Raw genomic sequence first — 16,885 nt, 5'->3', positions numbered from 1 at the left:
TAACCCTGATTTAACATTGGAATCTCTGGGAGTACCCTTATATCCTTTGAGGTCATTATAGGGCCACAGCTATTTTTTGGCTTTGTAGTTTTAGGAACCTAGTGCACTGATTCACTCAGACTCACAAGATTGATTCGGAAAACTGGAATGTCCTATTTATTTATTTATTTATTTATTTATTTATTTATTTATTTATTTAAAGGCACCAAAATACATCTCCTAGGTCACTTCCTTCAACTATCAAAGTAAGAGGGAGATTGACTTTGGATTGCCTTGTAGGATATAATTCCAAATTACAGAAATTTAGGATCATGAGGTATAGAAGCTGGAACAGGTTAAGTAGAACTGATATTAGACATGAGGATTCAAAGCTCTTTCATCTGGTCTTGGGACTGTGGTGAGTTTTAGTCTGTGTCCTGTCTTACATTTGGTTTCTTTAGACATTTTTCTCCTAAAATAGTGCTTTGAAAATAGGAGAGGCTTACTTGTTTAATTCATCCAACAGACCTCTGGTTCAAATGTACCAGGTACTTTGACTAATGCTGGTCAGTTCACAGAGTCCATGAGTAGTAAGAATAGGGTTCACTATGGAACACTGTTGTAGGTACGCTGTACATATGGAATATTTCAGTTCTCAAAACTGCCATATGCTCTAAGGACTGTTCTTATTACCCTCATTTCACAGATGGGAAAACCAGGTCCAGAAAAGTTACTTCCCAAGGTCACTCAGGCCAGAGCTGTGATTTGAACACCTAGCAATTGGGCTTCTCGGGCTGGGTTCTTAGTTGTCATCTCTTTGGTGTCCCCTAGAGTGAAGCCATTTTTACCATAGAACATGAGACTGTGCAGAAAAGCCTATCAGAAAACTGTTTCATAGTTGATTTTTAAGGTTGAGATTTTCTTATTAGAGGGGGGTGTTATCCCAATCTTAGCAGCCACATTTACCTTGAGGGGAGTCCTAGGCTAATCTAAAAGGTTAGCACAAAATAATCCATTCTCTTTTGGTTCAGTTTAATTCAAGATGAAACACTTTCTGAACCTGGCCTCTAACTCTTCGGCTGTGCCTAGCAGAGGCTAATGTCAATAATGTTGCCTTTGGAGTGGCTTAGGAAGAGTAGGAAAACCAGTCTTCATTTGCTTTGGGGGCTAGCTAGTTTTGATAGATTCTGCTAAAGTTCAGGATACCTAGGTGATAGCTCTTTTTCTGGCTACAGTAAGTAGCTCAGAGAACTTGAGCCTTCCAACCTGACTTCTTCCCTTAGGGCTTGTGAATAGGCCTCACAATGCTTTCTGTGAAGATTAAACAACGAACACATTTTGAAAACCGTAAGACATATACGATTGGCAGCTATTATCAGTTTTACCAGGTAAAGCATCTTTCAGAAGTTGGATGATTTTCTCTGGTTATGAAAAATCTGTTTTTATTTTGATTAGAACAAATGTCTCCATTTGTGAGAATAGGGGCTGTGTTAATGTGGACTGCCCTTGACCATGGTGCAAGATCAAATTTGAAACTTTAGAAATTTGCAATAAAATAGCTTACGAAGGGAACAACACATACCTTAATATTCGCATTCAGTTTGCAAGTTCTGGGGAGGCCGACCTGAAAGTCCAGGATCAAGCCCTAGGATTGGATTTCTAGCAGAGTTCCCAGCTGCCTGTCACAGAGAAGTAAAAGCAGAATCTTCGTAGGGAAAAGACCTTGGTCCAAGCTCTCTTTATACTCTTTAATGCTTGGGCAGGCCTATCTCTCAGGATTTGGCGGGGAGGAATAAGTGTCAGCCAACAAAAAGGGCCTTACTAGGTGCCAGTTACCTTGTGTCATAATAAAATGTTTTCTTTGTGCTCCTTCTCAGTCCCTGTTACACCTCCTCTATGTTGCAAAAGGTCCCCTGACTCTGAAAATGTGAAGATTTTTGTCACATGACAACTTCATCATCCTCTTAATCACTCCTTTGGTCACTCAGCCAATTTCCGATTTGGGCCGTCGCATCAGGCTTTGCTTCCCAAGCTCTTCAGAAACCACGGTGTAACAAACACATGGTCTAAATTGGAGCGAACAGTTAACAGACATCTACAAATGTAGCAAACAAAACCCCTAAACTTTAGCTGAATCGTTACATGAGAGCCATAGCCCTTCAGAGCGGACATCTGCAACTTCCTTAATTATAGGAAGTAGATACAGAATGGGTAATTTGACCAGGCATCCGTCCTACACCCCAAAGGTTAGGTCGCTACTGTGTTGCAGAGGAGACACAGTGGGAGTAGGAGGGGCGGGAGGGGACTATTATTGGTGGTGGCAGCAGCCTTGACTCTCCCTCTTCAATCTCTCTCTCTCTCTCTCTCTTTTTTTTTAAACTCCTATTCCTGAGACAAAAGCAATAGAATTTCCTGAAACTGCCCCGGATGCTAAGAACCGCCCAAGAGCACTTGTTACACACAAACTCCCAGGAACCTCCATTGGCTGGGTCTAGGACAGGATCTGGGAATATGGGTCTTACCACCACAGTGAGCGATGCTTACAGATTAGGGTGTTCTGGTAAAAAGAGGAGGGTTCAGGATACCTTTCTGCGCCATCCGGAACTACAAGGTAGTATCCCATGCCCACTGTAGGCAGCGATCTGGTTAAAAACCCTGCCCTCAGCTATGCAAGAGCAGCTCCCTGCCTACGGAATGCCCCTCTCCCTTCTCTCCCTTCCGTCTTTTAGCTGGCGGCGTCCCCAACCCAGAGCTGGAGGGGCTCTCTCCGCCCCGGCTAGGCGGGGGACCGCTCTCCCCAGAGCCAGGCGGCTGGGGGCCGCGGCGCGGCCGGGTGTCGGGCCGGTGCTCCCGTGCCGCGCTCCCATTGGCTGCAAGTTTCCTCGCCCGTAGCCGGAGCGGCCCCTAGTCGCCACGCCAGCCGGTCCTGACTCCGACCGCCCAGGGGGCGGGGCCGGGCCTGGGGGCGGGGCCTGGGGGCGGGGCGGGGCCTGGGGGCGGGGCCTCGCGGCGCGGCGGAAGTCCCGGCGGCCTATGGCGCAGGAGGGAGTCCCCGGCCGCGCCCCACGAGGCCGGCCCGGGCCGGGCCAATCCCGGGCGATTGGGCGGGCGGACGCGGGGCCGGGCCGGCCGGCCCGACTCTCCGCGGGTGGGGGACAATGGGCCGGTTCCCGGTGCGTCACGGGGGAGTTCCTTAAAGGGGAAGCGAGCGGGGCCGCGGCGCGGGCGCGGGCGCGGGTGCGGGCGCGGGTGCGGGTGCGGCGGTCCGCGGGGCAGGTCCGCGGGGCAGGCCCCCCGCGCTTTAAGAGAATGCCCGCGGCGCCCGCGCGACCATGCAATGGCGAGCGCTCGTCCTGGGGCTGGTGCTCCTGCGGCTCGGCCTCCACGGAGTGCTGTGGCTCGTCTTCGGGCTGGGGCCCAGCATGGGCTTCTACCAGCGGTTTCCGCTCAGCTTCGGCTTCCAGCGCCTGAGGGCCCCCGACGGCCCCGCGCCGCCCGCCCTGGGGCCCGCCGGCCGGCCCGGGACGCCCGGGGGCCCGTCGGGGCCGTCGTGGCTGCAGCCTCCGGGCCCCGGGGCGGCGGCGGCGGCGGCGGCGGGGCGGCGGGGGCGGCGGCGGGGGCGGCGGCCGGAGCCGGCGGTGTGCGGCCCGGCGCACTGGGGCTACGTGCTGGGCGGCCGCGGCCGCGGCCCGGACGAGTACGAGCGGCGCTACAGCGGCGCCTTCCCGCCGCAGCTGCGCGCCCAGATGCGCGACCTGGCGCGGGGCATGTTCGTCTTCGGCTACGACAACTACATGGCGCACGCCTTCCCGCAGGACGAGCTCAACCCCATCCACTGCCGCGGCCGCGGGCCTGACCGCGGGGACCCGTGAGTAGCCGGCGCTGGCCCGACGGCCCGGCCGCGCCCCCGGGGGGGCTGCAGCCTCCGACCTCGGGGCCCCGGGGCCTCGCCCGCCCGCCTGTGCTGGCCCGAGGACCCCGAGGACCCCCGAGGACCCCCGGGGACCCGAGCCCGGGGGGCGGTGCGTGAGCGGGCGGGGCTGGCCTCATTCCTCCTCCTCCCGGCGCCTCCCAGTCCCGGGACAGCTGGCCAGCGGGGAAACTGAGGCTCAGACGGGGTGGGGTGGGGGTGGGGACAGCAGCAGCGCCGCGGGTATCTTCGGGGGCTTTGGACCCTCACCTCCAGCACCCCTTCTGCAGATGAACACGCACACACACACACACGCACACGCGCACACACATGCACACACACACGCACGCACACACATGCACACACACACACGCACACACATGCACACACACGCACACACGCACACACGCACACACACGCACACACACACACGCACACACATGCACACACACGCACACACGCACACACGCACACACACGCACACACACACACGCACACACATGCACACACACGCACACACGCACACACGCACACACACGCACACACACACACGCACACACACGCACGCACGCACACACACGCGCACACACACACACACACACGCACACACACGGCCTAATGAAATCCCCGTAAACGCAGCCCCACGACCGCCCTCTTGCCCATCCCAGCTTTTATATCTGAAAATTCGGGGGTTGATCCCGGGAAAGGACTTCCCCAGAGCCAGCCGGTGACTGACGGAGGCAGAGCGGGGCTGCAGCCTCGTGTCCTTGGGTGTAGGCGCCGCTCCTCGGCGGGGGGAGACTTACACTGGTCGGAGGGAGGGCCGGGCCCTGGGGTCTGGACGGTCGCGGCGTGATTCCTGGGCCGCCGCGTTGACTGTCACCGCGATCTGCCCCGTGGTTCCCTCCGCTCTGGTGGCGGGACTGTCCAGTAAGCGAGCCCGTGCTCCCCTTCCACCAGCCTTGCCCGTGGAGGCCCAGCTTCCAGGGTCACTGCTGATGACATCCGAGTCCAAGGGACAGCACACACCCAGCGGAGGGCCTTCCCGCTGGAGGGATGGGTGCGCTCGGCCACGGGCCTGTTGGGCCGGGTGGTGACTCCCCCTCTGGGCGGTGGCGGCGGCGGACTCGGCTGCCCAGTGCCTTGGCCGCGCGTCCTGTGGGTGCCTTTGGACTTTGGGGGGTGTATCTTCCTTCACCTAGCAAAAGGAAGAGTCCGGCCCTTCAATTCTGAAAAGGAAGCCCATTTACATTTACTAAAGGGGCTTGAAGAGTTTAGAAAATGGCTTGGTAATCTACAAAATCGTATCTTAAATGACAAATTGAGGAACATGAGTTTTAGTGAAGCAAGGGGCACAGTCAAAGCTAGTTTCAAAGGACTGGGCCTTTTTTGTTTTTCCTAAAGAATTTTATTTATTTATTCATGACACACTCACACACACACACACACACACACACGAGAGAGAGAGAGAGAGAGAGAGAGAGAGAGAGAGAGGCAGAGACACAGTAGGACCCAGGCAGAGGGAGAAGCAGGCTCCATGCAGGAAGCCCGATGTGGGACTGGATCCCAGGTCTCCAGGATCACACCCCAGACTTCAGGCAGTGCTAAACCACTGCGCGACCCGGGCTGCCCAGGACTGGGCCTTTTAAAAAACTGTAGGAAATGAGTTATTTTCTCTTGCTTCACTATATCAAGGCTTTATGCATGTATTTTCTCAGTTTTTTTTTTCTTGAGAAAAAATTTTATTAAGATATTAGGAAATTAATGAGTTATTTGTTGGTATTTACCTGTACCAGACTTTATGCCTATGTATTTTCTTTTGATCTCATTTTTTGTTGTTACTGTTGGAGGAAAAAAATATTAAAATTTGGGGGCCCCTGAGTGGCTCAGTGGTTGAGCCATCTGCCTTCGGCTTAGGTCATGGTCCCAAGGTCCTGGGATTAGTGTCCCTCATTGGACTCCCCACAAGGAGCCTGCTTCTCCCTCTGCCTGTGTCTCTACTTCTCTCTCTCTCTGTCTCTCATGAATAAATATAATCTTTTTTTAAAAAAAAAAAAAGATGAAAATTTGAAAAAATAAAAAAGCCTAAATCCCCACCAGACAGTTATTTTTAATTTATTTTTCCTGCCAGCTCCCGCCCATATGCCTACACATTTTTTACATAGTTGAAAACAAAGTGTGTGTACATATTTTGGATCTTACTTGTATTTTCTCACTAATGCTGATGGCATTACAGGGAGGGAGAGGATACTTTGAGTACGTGTCCTTATTCTCTCTCTCAGAGACTTTTACCTCAGATTTCTTTTTATGGCCTGGACCTAAGGAAAACAGTTTAATGAGGACTTGTGATAGTGCCTTCAATGGGGAATATGGTGGTCAGGAGAGTGAGTTGATGACATTTGGATGCTTTTCTTCGTGAACCTTAGGACCTCTTGGGAGAGTTGGAGCCCCTCTGCTGCAGGTGACGTGGCAGTTGACTAACTTGCTTGTCCCTTTTGGTAGTTCCGGGTGGCTTAGACCTTTGTGGCAGGATGAAGTCTGCTGATGAGTGTCGTAGTCTGATTGTACAGTGGCGGTATGGGTAAACTGAGGTCAGGTTGCTTTGAGAGAGAGAAATCGCTGTTGGAAAGATGGAGTTTGAAAGATGGTAGGGTCCTGTGAAGCCTTGTGCCCCGAGGTTAATAATCTGTTTGGTGGATAAACCTTTGGTGTCTGTGAGGAGGTGAAAGAACTCAGGTTAGGGTGGCCTTGACTAGACCCTCACACTGGCTGCTTCCAAGAAGTGGAAAGGTTCGTTTTGTTTTGTTTTGTTTTGTTTTGTTTTGTTTTACTCCCCTTTCTTTAACTTAACTCCTTTCAGATTAGTATTTTCGAGGAAAGTTTACAACTAGACCTTTGTCATGCTGGCTCTGAAACAATAAGATATGTTTATATCCCCAAAACAAATAACCGGAAATAAAAATTTCTCAGATTTTCTTTTATTTGTTGGATATCTTTTTTTTTTTTTTTTTTGGTAAAGATTTTATTTCCTTGAGAACAGCAAGAGTGAGAGTGAGAGAGCACAGAGGGAGAGGGAGAAGCTGGCTCACCGAGCCTGATATGGGACTTGATCCCAGGACCTTGAGATCCTAAGCTGAAGGCAGACGCTTGACTGGACCACCCAGGCGCCCTATAGTTTTTTGGATTAAAAAAAAAAAATCAAATGTATTTTAATGACAATTGTCAAGTGTATTCTAATGATGCATTTAAAATACAGAGTGACCGAATCATTAGAATATTATATAAAAAGTACAGAAACAAAATATGGGTGCTAGAGCTGTGTATCTTTTTTTAGTCACATTTATTTGAGGCTTGTCTTGCCTGTCTTGTCTGACTGTAGGTATGGTGAGGAGTTCATGTGACGTAAATGAAACCTGAACGCTTCAAAATAGCAAACTTTTCTGTCCAGCTACAGATTACTATGCAAAGTCAGTACTCTCACATCCCTAGTTTGGGTGGGAGGATCCAAGCTCAAAAGTTTCTCAAATGAATTTGGATATTATATTTTTTTGTAATCTTGTAAATTAAAACAATAGTTCAAGACTTGGGCACATGATCCTTCTTTGCTTCCTCCCTAGCCATATTGCTGTTCAGGTCAAAAAGCAAATCTGTGAACAACCCCAACTGATGACTTGTCAGCAAGTTTACCCATTCATCTTAGCTTAAGATGGCTTCCTGTGGATTATTTCTAACATCCTGTCCCTCTTCAGAGTCAGACCTAAGTCTTTTTCTCCAATGCTATTGAACTTTTGAAGACGATTTTTCGTGGTCTACTTGGTTCTCCTTTCAGTTCCTTTCCTTGGAGCTACTGTTCACATTTCAACATCGCTTGAGAACTGAGTACTGTTGTGTATTCCTTTCCTTTTGTCTTGTCTCCCCAGATTATCAATCCCTCGACGCAGAGACTGTTTCTTATATTACGTCTGTGTCTACTCAGCACCAGCTAGATTTCTGAACAGCTGGTACAGGTTAATTGTATGTGGGAGATTTTTTTTTTTTTACCATATGTTTGATTTTGTTAGTTACATAATCAAAAATTATCTCTGTCAAAGGTTGTAGCTTTTTCCAGCTCTGTTTTGGGTAATAAGAACCTTACAGATTGACACTGGGGCAAATGTCATGAACGGTCACACATGGTAGATTAAGTGGAAAGTCTAATTCTGGGACATTGTGGTTCAGCCAGCTGGTGATGTGGAAAGATGTGTACTTGTGAGCCTGGCCTTGTACTGGAAGATTAAGTTCTTGGCTTGAGGCACTTAGCAGATACGAAGTCAGGCTGGCCATCCATCAAGAGTAGCTACAAGGAACAAGGCCACAGTCTTACCTACATTGTGGGCTTGTGTCAATGGAATTACAGTGATATGCTGCTGTTAGGCCAAGAGGGTTTTATGGAATCTACATTTCCCTTCACACCCCTCTTTCTTTTCTCCTTTCTATTTTGGCACATTTTGAAAGAGTATATAGCAATTACTTGGTAGAAGATTATTGTTTTTTTACTGTGACATTTTTTACAATTGTTCATTATGAGTGGCTGCCTGGGCACTGTATTGAGAGGTGTTTTAAAACTGGGTCCATTTTACTTATAGCCTAAAGGGAGAAGTACAATAAAACATGTGAAGGAGTGCAGCGATTAAAATTTGCGTACTACCTTCCAGGGGCCTTTGCAGTGGGAGAGGGTGACCTTGGCCCTGACGAGGTTACAGCTCAGGAGAGGGCAGCTCTGTGTGTTTTACACATCCTCCAGGTTGGATGCGAAGTGGTGGGGGAGCCATTTTCTGATGAGGTGGGTCATTGGAACCCACTCTGCTCTGAGCTGCAGAGCAGTGCAGTTAAATATTTAAACCCAACAGAATGTTCTCGAGTTGGCAGACTTGAGCGTGACATCTCTGTGTCTACTTTGACCTCCTTCAACTTCAGGCATTTCCTGTATCCTTTCTGGCTGGCATTGCCCTTGACATGCTTATTTTAACTCACAGCTCTCGTCTTTAGAGGACCTTTTGCAATTATACAACTTTATTTAGAAAGAATCTACAAATAGAAGAAGCAGATGCACTTTTCCATGCCTGCTGAGTGCTGGCCTCAAGGCTTGTGAGGGACAAGATAGGCCGGGTTCCTCGATAGCCCCCTTCTGTAGAGCTTTTTTTGGGGGAAAAAAAAGGTCCCTAAAAGTTGGCTCTGAATTCTTTGTCCCAGATCCAGTGGGGTGACACAGCATATGGCCAAGCAACAGGAAGGCTCACATCAGCCCAGATGTGAAGTGTTGAGCTGGCGTGGGCCTGCTTCACGTGAGGCCGTTCACCCACCCGAGGCACTAGGGAGGGGGTACTTTCTGAAGGACACGGGAGGCCAGACCAGGCCCTATCAGAGGGAGTTAGGGAGAAGCTCCAGTGGCCTGGGGGTATGCTGGAAGATGCCATAATGTCAGTGAACCTGCTGTCGGAGATAAAGCTAGGGCCTTCCACTTTGGTCTTTAATAAAAGTAAACAGCTGACCTCTTTCTCTCCTACTTTCCATCTTTTCAGGCTTTCGCCATTTACTTTCTGGGCTTATAGGAATGAGACAGAGAAGTAACTGACATCCCCGGGATTTGTCAGGCTGCCCGGTTGCTCCATCCTGGCCCTTCCCGGACTTCATCGTTGTCCTTGTCCATCATTTTTGGGGTTATAAGGAGCTGTGTGAGGGACTGGGGAGCTTTACCCTCACCATAGGCCTGAAGTCGGTGTTGCTTCAGGGAGGGAAAGCGAGTGCTGACTGTGGGGACAGGAGGTATGGGCAGAAACGTGGATGCAGCTCCAGCACAGAGGAGTCCTGCCTTGGCTCAGCTCTTGAGAGTTGGTAGAGGTGATGGGGATTCTTTGAGATGTGAATGAGAAAATGGGATCAAGAGGTTAATTTATTCCCCCAACCAAAGCACAGCTGAGTGGTAATCAGACCTAACTGAGGTATTTCCTTCTTTTTGTATGGAACCTGCTGGAGTGTCTGATTTCTGTATTAAAGGGTCATGGGCAGGTCACATGACAGGATCTTTCTTTTTTCATTTCTAATGATTTTTGAAATCAGAACTCTTTGAAGCTGGTGAGAGGGGTGATTTGTGGTGATAAAACTACCCCAGAGAGGGCACACGACTCTGGGTCACCATCTCCGGACTTCCTTTTGCATGTCCTTTTGCACAATAGTGTCATCACTGTTGTTGGGTTACTTGGGTCCACTTGTAGACACTATAGAAAGACCACTGCCATAAGACCTATAAGACACACCTATAATTGTCCCTGAATAAATACCAGTTGCCAGCAGTTGTAGTTTCTGATGGGTGTTTAGTTTTACTATCCTTTTTCTCTTTTAAGATAAAGTACCTTTCTTTAATTTTAATTTTATTTCTTTTTCAGTTCAAATCTGAACATCAATGATGTCCTAGGGAATTATTCATTGACTCTTGTTGATGCGTTGGATACTCTTGCAGTAAGTGTTTAGCCTTATTATTATTTTTTTAATTAATTAAGGTATTTTAGAGTTGATTATCCTTAGTTTCTTCCAGGGAAACCTGACACTCAAAATGTATTCATAGCTCTGATAGCCATTGTTTATTTTAATGACCCCAATGCTGAGAATGAGAAGAGCATTCAAGGTTAAAGGAAAAGAAATGTGATCCCCTTAAAAAAATGGAGAAGACAGTATGATTGTTTTGGGAAAACCAATTTCTCTCTCAGTGTCCCACTGTTTTATTCCATAAAGGAATCAGTAGAGCATTGCATTCAAGTTGACAGTACCGTAGTTAAGATCTCAGAAGCAAAAGGGGTCACTAGGGCCCCCGAAATAGCATCCACTATATGCTCCCCAAGAGTATGTACTGAGCCCTGCTCCCGGGCCCCCACACAAGACCTTCTCTAGAAATGCTCCCTTCTGCGTGCCGCTCCGTGTTCTGTCCACGCTCAGGCTGCCAACTTGGGTGCTGCCTTTTCCTCCATCATCCCATGGTTTCCCTCATGGAGTCTGGGGAGCTGGAGACCTTTGAGCAGATTTGAAGAAGCACATTGCAAGCTGGATGGCACCGTGGCATGGTCCTTACCATCCCGCTCTGCGTCACGTGTGCTCGGTCTGCTTCTCCTACTCTGCTTCCAAGGGACCGTATTTCAGTATAGCGTGTTAAAACCTCCTTGATAAAGGTGATTGCACAACCTCTTTGCTCCTCTTCATTGTCCAGTGCCTTTACCATTGGAGAATTCTTACCCATAGTCGAGCCCAAATCCTGCATTTAATAATGTACTCTTGTCTGTTTTAACTTCCTGAGAAGAGTTTAAAGCTGTCAGGGGCTACAGGTGGGTAATGCTAGCCAAATGTGCATCACAGCTGCCCAGGAGTTTGCTGGAGAAAACTGACTAGGACTTGGAAGTAGCTGGGGCGATAGCTCTGCAACTTCCTAGGCCCAGGGTATGTGGGGCCTTCAGGCTTTCGTTCCCCTGTGGTGGCACGATGTTTTACTGGGCCAATTTCTCTTCTGGGGTTCTCGCTGTTCCACTTCCGTCATGTATCATCGGAGATCACAATGTGCCCAGACAAGTCTGTGCAGCCTAATTAGAGCTAACTTGTTGAAGATACCAGAGGCTGACTCAGCCTTATAGGTATTGCTTAAAAAAGAGTCTCCCCAAACTCATATACATTATGGAAGAGCACCACTTGTCCCTGCTCTCTGTCTTTTGGCCTCCATTGTGTCTTTTTATCCCTCTGCTGTGCTCATTAAGTATGGAGATCTAATCTCTATTGTTCACTGCATTCTCCACCTAAAAGTGTCTGATACATAGTAGAAGTGCAGATATGTGTTCAAAAAATGAGTTTCTACAGATTCAGCATTTCCCAACACTATTTCCAAGGTTATATTCCCTAAATGAAGAATTGCGTTCCCAAATGAACTTGAGAAATTCTGCATGCCTGTCCCATTATTAGAGAGCGACAGCATACACCAGCATTTTAAAGGCTCTGAGAGGTCCTGCGGTAAAGAAGGTGATTTAACCCTTTTGTCCAATCCAGGTTTTCTTAAGCCTGAGTGAATGATTTCGCAGTCTGCTTACTGTGTTCTCTAGCTGTGTGACTAAAATGGTAAATTAGAATATGTAATTGAAAGTTACTGGCTTCCTTCAGCATCCTCCTCCACTTGATCTGAGATCATATCAGCCTCTGCAGCTGCTAACAGATACTATTGCTGGTAAGCATCTGTAAGGAAACAAAGCCACTTCTGTGGTTTTCATTGTAGAATATCCGGTCTTCAGTGTGCTAGCACTTCAAGCTTATTTTTCAGGTGTTACTTCAGTTGAGGTTTTCTTGTTCTCTTGCTAACATTTTAAACATGCTTTAACAGATGTGTTGTGGAATCATTCAGAAGATAGCAGTCCCCTGACCACTGGCTGCAACTTGTAGCATTATTGCATAATCTTTTAAAAAGAGAGAACTATAAGTCAGGAAAGAAACGTCTGTACTTGCCCTGCATATTTACGGCAAAATAACAATGAAGAGGGGAATAAAAAGATGTATTAGACCAATAAATACTAAGAGATAAGGCATACTTGAAATAAATAGTGTCTGAATGAAATTATTTGTTTTTCCTTTGTGTGTGTGTCCTTATGATGTCCTTAAAGTCCCAGGATTGTCCTAGATTTTTGAACAGAATGAAAGCATTTTGGTTCAGTTAATCTGTAAAATTTTATACCAAATTTGCACTTAAGATAGGAGAGAGCAGCTTAGTATGAGATCATAGTCATGTACCCAAAATAGGAATCATAATTTTAGATTACTGTTTAAAAAGGACATGGAGCTGATTATTTGTATGTTTTGTTTGTTTGAATGCTGTATTCCAAAAGATCATGCTACTATTTCTCAAAGTGTTAGACATCTGGATAACCAGCAACAAGTCACTTTTACAGATGTTTTGGTCTCCTGGAAGCCAAGCACCCAAGCTGTCGATTTATTTGAGGAGCATAGGGAAAACGGTATTTTTGTTGCTTTGGCTTTTGGCTTTATTTTTACTCATTTCAAGAGTTTTAGGGACTCTGGTGCCTTGCATGTTAAATCATATCAGACCGAAGTTTGAGGGAGAGTCAAGTGGGAAGGTGAGGGGTACTAATGATTCAGAAGGAATTATTTCACAGTTTGACCATTTGGAGACAGGATTCTTGAATTGCAGGAAATGGGCTTGCCATCTGTCCCGAAATATATTCTAAGAGGTACCTTTTGTGTTTCCGGCCCTCGCATGGATGGCAAGACCACATACAGACATTTAGATGAAGTGGTCCCTCAGTGTCCTTTCAGGCTGTTGTAATGGTTTGTGTTCCTCTTTTTAAAGATAATGGGAAATTCATCTGAGTTCCAGAAAGCAGTCAAGTTAGTGATCAACACAGTTTCATTTGACAAAGATTCCACCGTCCAAGTCTTTGAGGCCACAATAAGGTAAAATAGTACATGAAGTATATTGAAGGCTTTTTTTGTGTGTATAAGCAGCAGAATTCCTGGGAGGCTGTCCCAGGTAGCGTCTGTGGGGACCTTATGGACGATGAGTCCATTTTTCCTCTGCCTTGTGGGCTTTATCAACAGTGGAACAGTTGTCATTTCAAAGTAATTACATTTTGGGCCAAAAAAGAAAGACTTATGCGTTAATAAAGGCGGGAGATAGGTGCCCTTTTAAGGCAGATTTTCTCTGTCACTTTGTGTCTGGTCTCCTTCACTGCGTCCTAGGAAAACCCCTATGTATTTCTGAAGGAAATGAAAGTTTCCCATCTTACCTACCACCCACAGAGAACCCCTTCTTATCATTTGGGTGTATTTCTCCCTCAGGAGCCACTCTCTCTTCTCTCCGCACCCCACCGCCCCCACCCTGCCTCCCTCTTCCCCTCTACTCCCACCACCAAGGTACTGGGCACATGTTCCATACCTTGTCTCTTGCCTCTTTAGGTTGTTGTATTGTGACTATTTTATCATTTCATTTAGAAAACTGTATTCCTGCATACCATTCCAGATGTATCATTTATTTAAAATTAAAGTTATGACAACATTTGTACCAACACATCACAGTCCACTTGAGATCATTGAAGTGTCCCATGATTCCTGGCCCATGGAGACATAGATCTGAGCCAGTGGCCTTCTGCTACCTCTCCTCACCTTCTCCATCTCCTCCTCTTCCTCACCTTGCCTCCTCACCAGAAGGTGGAGAATTTCTCAGCTGCTTGGGAGCCCAAACTAGAAAAGCCAGTTAGTATTTGTTCTCTTGACCTTTATTTATTCTCTTGACCTTTCCTGTTTCCGGTATGGTTAAGTGTTTTCCCCGTGTGAGAGAAATCAAGAGTCATTTATGAATACTGAGAGGTAATGTTTATTTTGAGAATGGCTAGGACCCTCCCTTCTGATGAGATGTTGGAGACTGCCAGCCATTAGTTATTACTTTAAGTGAGATTATTCTTGGCGGCCTCAGGTGAATGGTTCTCTTTCTCCTTTCCAGTAATGTGGTTAACTAGAATCGGTCACTTGTTATCAGGGCTGGAAAGACCTTCAAGGAGCCATGCAGTTCAGTTCCTCTGATTCCGGGCAGCTCTGAGTTCAGGGGATTTGAAGCTGTCACTCTAAACTGGTTTGTATGCCCTGACAAACAACATGCTTTTATTATTTTTGTATTCTTGTCATCCTGTCTTTTAGGGTCCTAGGAAGCCTCCTTTCTGCCCACAGAATAATAACTGACTCCAAGCAGCCCTTTGGTGACATGACAATTAAGGATTATGATAACGAATTGTTGCACATGGCTCACGATCTGGCTGTGCGCCTCCTCCCTGCCTTTGAAAACACCAAGACAGGGATCCCCTATCCTCGGGTAGGTAGACCAGTTTGACATTTCCGCATCTTCCTGAATTAAAACTCTTTTTTGATTAATTTATTTGGGGGAAAAGGGGAGGTAATGTGAAAGAGGAAAGCTGTGTCCTTGAGAGAATTTGGCCCTAAATATGATATTTTTTTAATCCCTTTAGCATTTACCAAGCACCTACTGCATGTCAGGCATACAGTGACATATTTTGATTCTTCCCTTTAAGAATTTTTTGTTCCTGTGCTCAGTATTCTGAAGTTCTGCATGTGAGATTTATATCTCCTGCTATAGAATAGCATGGGGAATTTGTCTTTATTTCTGGCTCGAGTACATTTCCCCAAAGACCCTCATGTGTGTACTTTAGGGTCCTGGTGAACGTTCTTGGGAATGCCTCACGTGGATCTTTCAAGTAAAAGCCTGCACAGCCCAGCCAGTTAGCTGCTGACTTAAATGCAAGATCTGAAATGAGATTATATCTTTGTGGCATGCAATTTGCTGAGCTCAGAACTCCTTTGGGAATTGAGTCAGGCTTTTAGGTAACCAGCAGAGAATTGCCAGCCCACAGAGCCTCAGTGATGAAAGAGGCTGTCACATTCTTCCTGTATCTCCCTTGTCTACTAGTCCATGATTTGTTTATGTTCGCTGAGCGGGGGTGAGTTCCTAGTAGCTCACTTAAAATTTATAAGGGATTCCACAGCTGGCCTTTTTTTTGAATGCCAAAGCCTGGTGCTAGAAAGAGGTGGATTAGTGAATAGCATTGTAACCATTCCCCTGACACTTGCTCTTATTCAAACAAGGTTCTGGTGTCTTTATTGTCTTGTTTGTGTCTTTTATTTTATTATTTTTTAAAGATTTTATTTATTTATTCATGAGAGAGAGAGAGGCAGAAACACTGGCAGAGGGAGAAGCAGGCTCCCTGCAGAGCCTGATGTGGGACTCGATCCCGGTACTCCAGGATCATGCCCTGAGCCAAAGGCAGAGGCTCAACTGCTGAGCCTCCCAGGTGTCCCATTGTTTGTGTCTTTTAAGCATTAACTCCCTTATCTATCTCAGATGTGACATGGGAGGCAGTGAGCTGAGTCCACTGTAGTAAGTTTGATTCATTTGTTGAATCTAGTGGCTATGACCTGGCCTTCTAGCCCTGAGGGTTCATCACGCCTTGCCACAAATCCTTTGTCTCTTCCTGTCCCCAGGTGAATCTAAAGACAGGTGTTCCTCCTGACAGCAATAATGAGACATGCACAGCAGGAGCTGGTTCCCTCCTGGTGGAATTTGGGATTCTGAGCCGACTCCTAGGGGACTCTACATTTGAGTGGGTGGCCAGACGTGCTGTGAAAGCCCTTTGGAACCTGCGGAGCAATGATACGGGATTATTAGGTATGATGGCACCTTCTCAGGCCATTGAGACTGTGTACATTTGGCTCCCTTTCCTTTCCTCTTCTCTAGGGCTCTGCATCCTCTCCACTCTTTCTGTCTGTACTGCTGAACTGGACAGTTGACACCTCAGAAAGAATGGCCCTCAGTGTCTTCATGTCTAGTTTCTCTGTGGGACTTTCTGCTTAGAGTGAGGCTGTAACATTTGATGGGAAAGAATAATGCTTTTGCCATTTGAGGGTTCCCTCTGATTTGAATCCCCTGGCATATTCTACTTGAAAATAATTGTTAATAGAAATGCTATAAAAAGAACTGCCTCTAAGGCAGGTTATATTATTTTAACATAAGGCTCTAAATTAGGAATTCAGTGTTACTGGTAGAGTGGCTTTCTCCTTTAAAAAAAAAACCCTGGGCGTGTGGTAGTAGGTTGAAAGGCCAGATTAACCTATATTAGGTGGGATTTTTTTTTTTTTTCCTCTTGAGAATGCTAGTCAAGATATTAAACTATTTTGGAATATTTCAAACCTATACACGCAGGGAGAAAGTAGAATAAATAATGGATCCCTATGTACTTCTCATTCATCTTCAATAATTACTAGTGTTTTGCTATTTAAGATGTTATTTTAAACTGTCTTACATTAAGAAAAAACCTTTTTGTCATTGAGAAGTACCTTGATTGGTTGTCCTAGAGCCATAGAGTGTCACTGCAAGAGCATTGCTTTTTGAAAGTGTTTTTTTTTTTT

At 46.8% G+C, this 16,885-nt stretch overlaps 1 protein-coding gene across 1 annotated transcript in view; it reads left to right on the top strand.

Annotated features, from left to right (window-relative positions):
* The first annotated feature begins 3,188 nt into the window (after nucleotides 1–3,188).
* The window catches only part of EDEM1 (ER degradation enhancing alpha-mannosidase like protein 1), a 28,856-nt gene continuing 15,159 nt past the window's right edge, over nucleotides 3,189–16,885 (top strand). Inside the window, exons 1-5 of the mRNA XM_072720363.1 lie at nucleotides 3,189–3,847; nucleotides 10,315–10,387; nucleotides 13,263–13,366; nucleotides 14,606–14,777; nucleotides 15,962–16,145. Coding sequence (XP_072576464.1) covers nucleotides 3,312–3,847; nucleotides 10,315–10,387; nucleotides 13,263–13,366; nucleotides 14,606–14,777; nucleotides 15,962–16,145 — 1,069 coding nt within the window. The 5' untranslated portion in view covers nucleotides 3,189–3,311. The remainder of the gene's footprint in view (nucleotides 3,848–10,314; nucleotides 10,388–13,262; nucleotides 13,367–14,605; nucleotides 14,778–15,961; nucleotides 16,146–16,885) is intronic.

Source organism: Vulpes vulpes, chromosome 9 (genome assembly GCF_048418805.1).
Source record: "Vulpes vulpes isolate BD-2025 chromosome 9, VulVul3, whole genome shotgun sequence".
NCBI classification, from domain to species: domain Eukaryota; kingdom Metazoa; phylum Chordata; class Mammalia; order Carnivora; family Canidae; genus Vulpes; species Vulpes vulpes.
Note: the sequence above shows the minus strand (reverse complement) of the source record. Positions and strands in the feature narration are given on the sequence as shown.